The sequence below is a fragment of the Nanorana parkeri genome, unplaced genomic scaffold (assembly GCF_000935625.1).
Source record: "Nanorana parkeri isolate BGI_ZX_2015 unplaced genomic scaffold, ASM93562v1 scaffold1242, whole genome shotgun sequence".
Classification (NCBI taxonomy): Eukaryota; Metazoa; Chordata; class Amphibia; order Anura; family Dicroglossidae; genus Nanorana; species Nanorana parkeri.
The window spans coordinates 242163-244672 of record NW_017307510.1 but is presented as its reverse complement, the minus strand read 5'-3'; the positions used below and the strand labels follow the sequence as shown (position 1 = coordinate 244672).

The 2510-nt window shown below is 46.5% G+C and overlaps 1 protein-coding gene across 1 annotated transcript in view; it reads right to left on the bottom strand.

Moving 5' to 3' along the window:
- LOC108797211 (aquaporin-3-like) overlaps positions 1-2372 on the bottom strand; it is a 39129-nt gene extending 36757 nt beyond the window's left edge. Inside the window, exon 1 of the mRNA XM_018568785.1 lies at positions 2214-2372. Within this exon, the coding sequence (XP_018424287.1) occupies positions 2214-2321 (108 nt within the window). The 5' untranslated portion in view covers positions 2322-2372. The remainder of the gene's footprint in view (positions 1-2213) is intronic.
- Positions 2373-2510: the final 138 nt, after the last annotated feature.

Genomic DNA, 2510 nt, shown 5'->3' with positions numbered 1-2510 from the left:
TAGGTAGAGCACTTAAGGGTCACTTGACACTTGAGTAGGTCGCTGCATGCAGGTTAGCACACGCAGTATGCATTGAAGGGCTCTGCATTAAGGCGTTGGAATGGGCAGACAACGCACCTCAATGCACAAGCTGCACCTGCTCTTAGGCAATGCAACGCACCACAGCGTACCGTAAGCAGTGCAGGTGTGATGGCAGATACTGTATGTGTGCACCGGGTGCACCATTCCAAATGGCACCTCACCTGACTTGGGCATTATCTGAGGCTCACCGGATTTTTTTATTTTAATCTGCAGCAAGAGGAGTGAGATTCTGCTCGAGAACAACTCCTATTGGAAGATCTCACGGGAGGAATTCCTGAGGAAGCTAAAAAGCCAGCGACATTTCTAATTCATGGCATCACAATACAATTTATATAGTAGTAGCGTGTTTAAGTGCAATGAGGCGATATGTAATAACACATGCGCTGTACCGCGCATTACTGCGACACACAAGTGGGGCCAGCATAGCATATTATTATTATTAATAATAATAATATTAATCATTTCTGCAGTCTTTGTCGATCCGGCTTTCCCTGTTTAACCCTTTCACTGCGTGCTTAGTGCGTTTTGGGTTCTCCTGACCTCTGGACTTCCAGCTCACGCATCTGTTTTACTTCTTTCTCAAATATTCCCAGCAGACTGAACGCTGAGGACTCATTCAAAGTGCGCAGCGCGTGTTGTTACGCCACTAACGCACGTGCGTTGCTGTGCTGTGTAAACGCATGCTTCCATGCTCTGCACTCCATTAATAAACCTCCTTCCAGCGCTCGCTTTTATTTCCCCCTCTTTTTAAAAACTTCTATATAACGATATGTGCTGCGGCTCGCTGCGGTGCCTTCATGTGCGCTGTAACGCGTTTCCGTGTGAAGTGGGCACATAGACGGCAATTGTATTTGCGGTGTCCTCAGATGAACTCAGACCCCAGTACTGAGGGGGGCAGATAATCTACGATCGGCGCTTGTTGAGGAATCAGAAATGGCGCACGTGGCGTCTTATTTTGGCGCATATCATCTCCAATCCTCAATTCCGTCACAGCGCATACACGCCACTTGGAATGTGTGACTGTCTTGCGTCGCCATGCTCCGAGCGCACTACTGCGCGCCTCTAACGCGCCAAATATTGACGATCGCGCTTTCGGAGCCGCCGTTTATTTGTAACATTTTTTGTGCAAAAAGTCTCATTTGTGGGATTTTTTTACAATTGTCACAATTGCCGCTTCTTTCCGAAACCCTTCACCTCGAATTTGGCGCATGCACACACAAAAAATCAAGTTTCCGTGCGTCAAATATCTGCCGCGCTGAGAATATTCTATCTGGCCCTAGGTGTGAATGAGCCCTTCGGGCCACCATCCATCATGCAATCTCTGTACAATGGACTTTAGATTTACCACAACTATGTAATAGAAGGACCTACGAATATATCCAATCAATCCGCATCCAATCAGGCCGGCCCTTCTACTACATGGTTGTTGGTAGAAATAAAGGAAGATTGTAACTCGTGTGATGAGCTTTATATTTACCAAAACCTTGTAATATAAGGACAGACCTAAACAGTCCTTGCAATCTGCATCCAATCAGGCCGGCCCTCGCACTACATGGTTGCACTGCATGGATCTAAAGGAAATTGTACAATCAGATTGTAATGCGTGTGGGGAGCTTAAAGCCGGTCACATGCTATGCATACTGATTGTACAATCTCCTTTAGAACTACCAACAACTATGTAGTACAAGAGCCTGATTGTATAGAAATTGTATAGATTAGGTGGGTCCTCCTATTAGACAATATTGGTAAATCTAAAGTTGATTGTACAAAGATTGTAGCCCTAAAGCTCACCACACACACTGTCCAATCTGATTGCACAATCTCCTTCAGATCTATGCATAGCCGGGTCTGTCTGATTGGACGGATCAGGTCGGTCCCCATATCCCATCATTATGGTCAATCTAAAGTTGATTGTACAGAGATTGTATGGTCAGATTGTAATGTGCGTGGTGACCCTCAGAGATTTACAATATCTCTTCTGCAATTAAAAACACGAGAGCCCACCTGTTAAAAACAAAACAAAACAAAAACACGAGAGCCCAATTTTTTTTTTCCTGTCAACTTAAAAAAAAAAAAGATTCAAAAAGTTTCTTTTTCCCAATCCTGAAAAGTGTTTTCATGCCATCACTCACCACCAGAATGAGGGTCCCCAGGCACTCGGAGAGCGCTTGCCTCAGCAGCTTGTTGCGGATCCTCAGCGCGGCGTTGATGCGGTTGATAAATTCCTTCTGTCGGCCCATGATGAGCGTCCGTCTGTCGGCGTGTCGGGAGAGGTGATGCTGGAGGTCTCAGGCTGCTGCTGCTCTGCTGGAGAGGAGAGTCATGTGTGCAGCTTATAAGTTTAGTGTCGGCCACCTCCCATAGAGAGCACTGACACTCCTCTCCCCCCCCCCTCCACCAGACCTTCCACTGCTCACCGGGGAACCCCC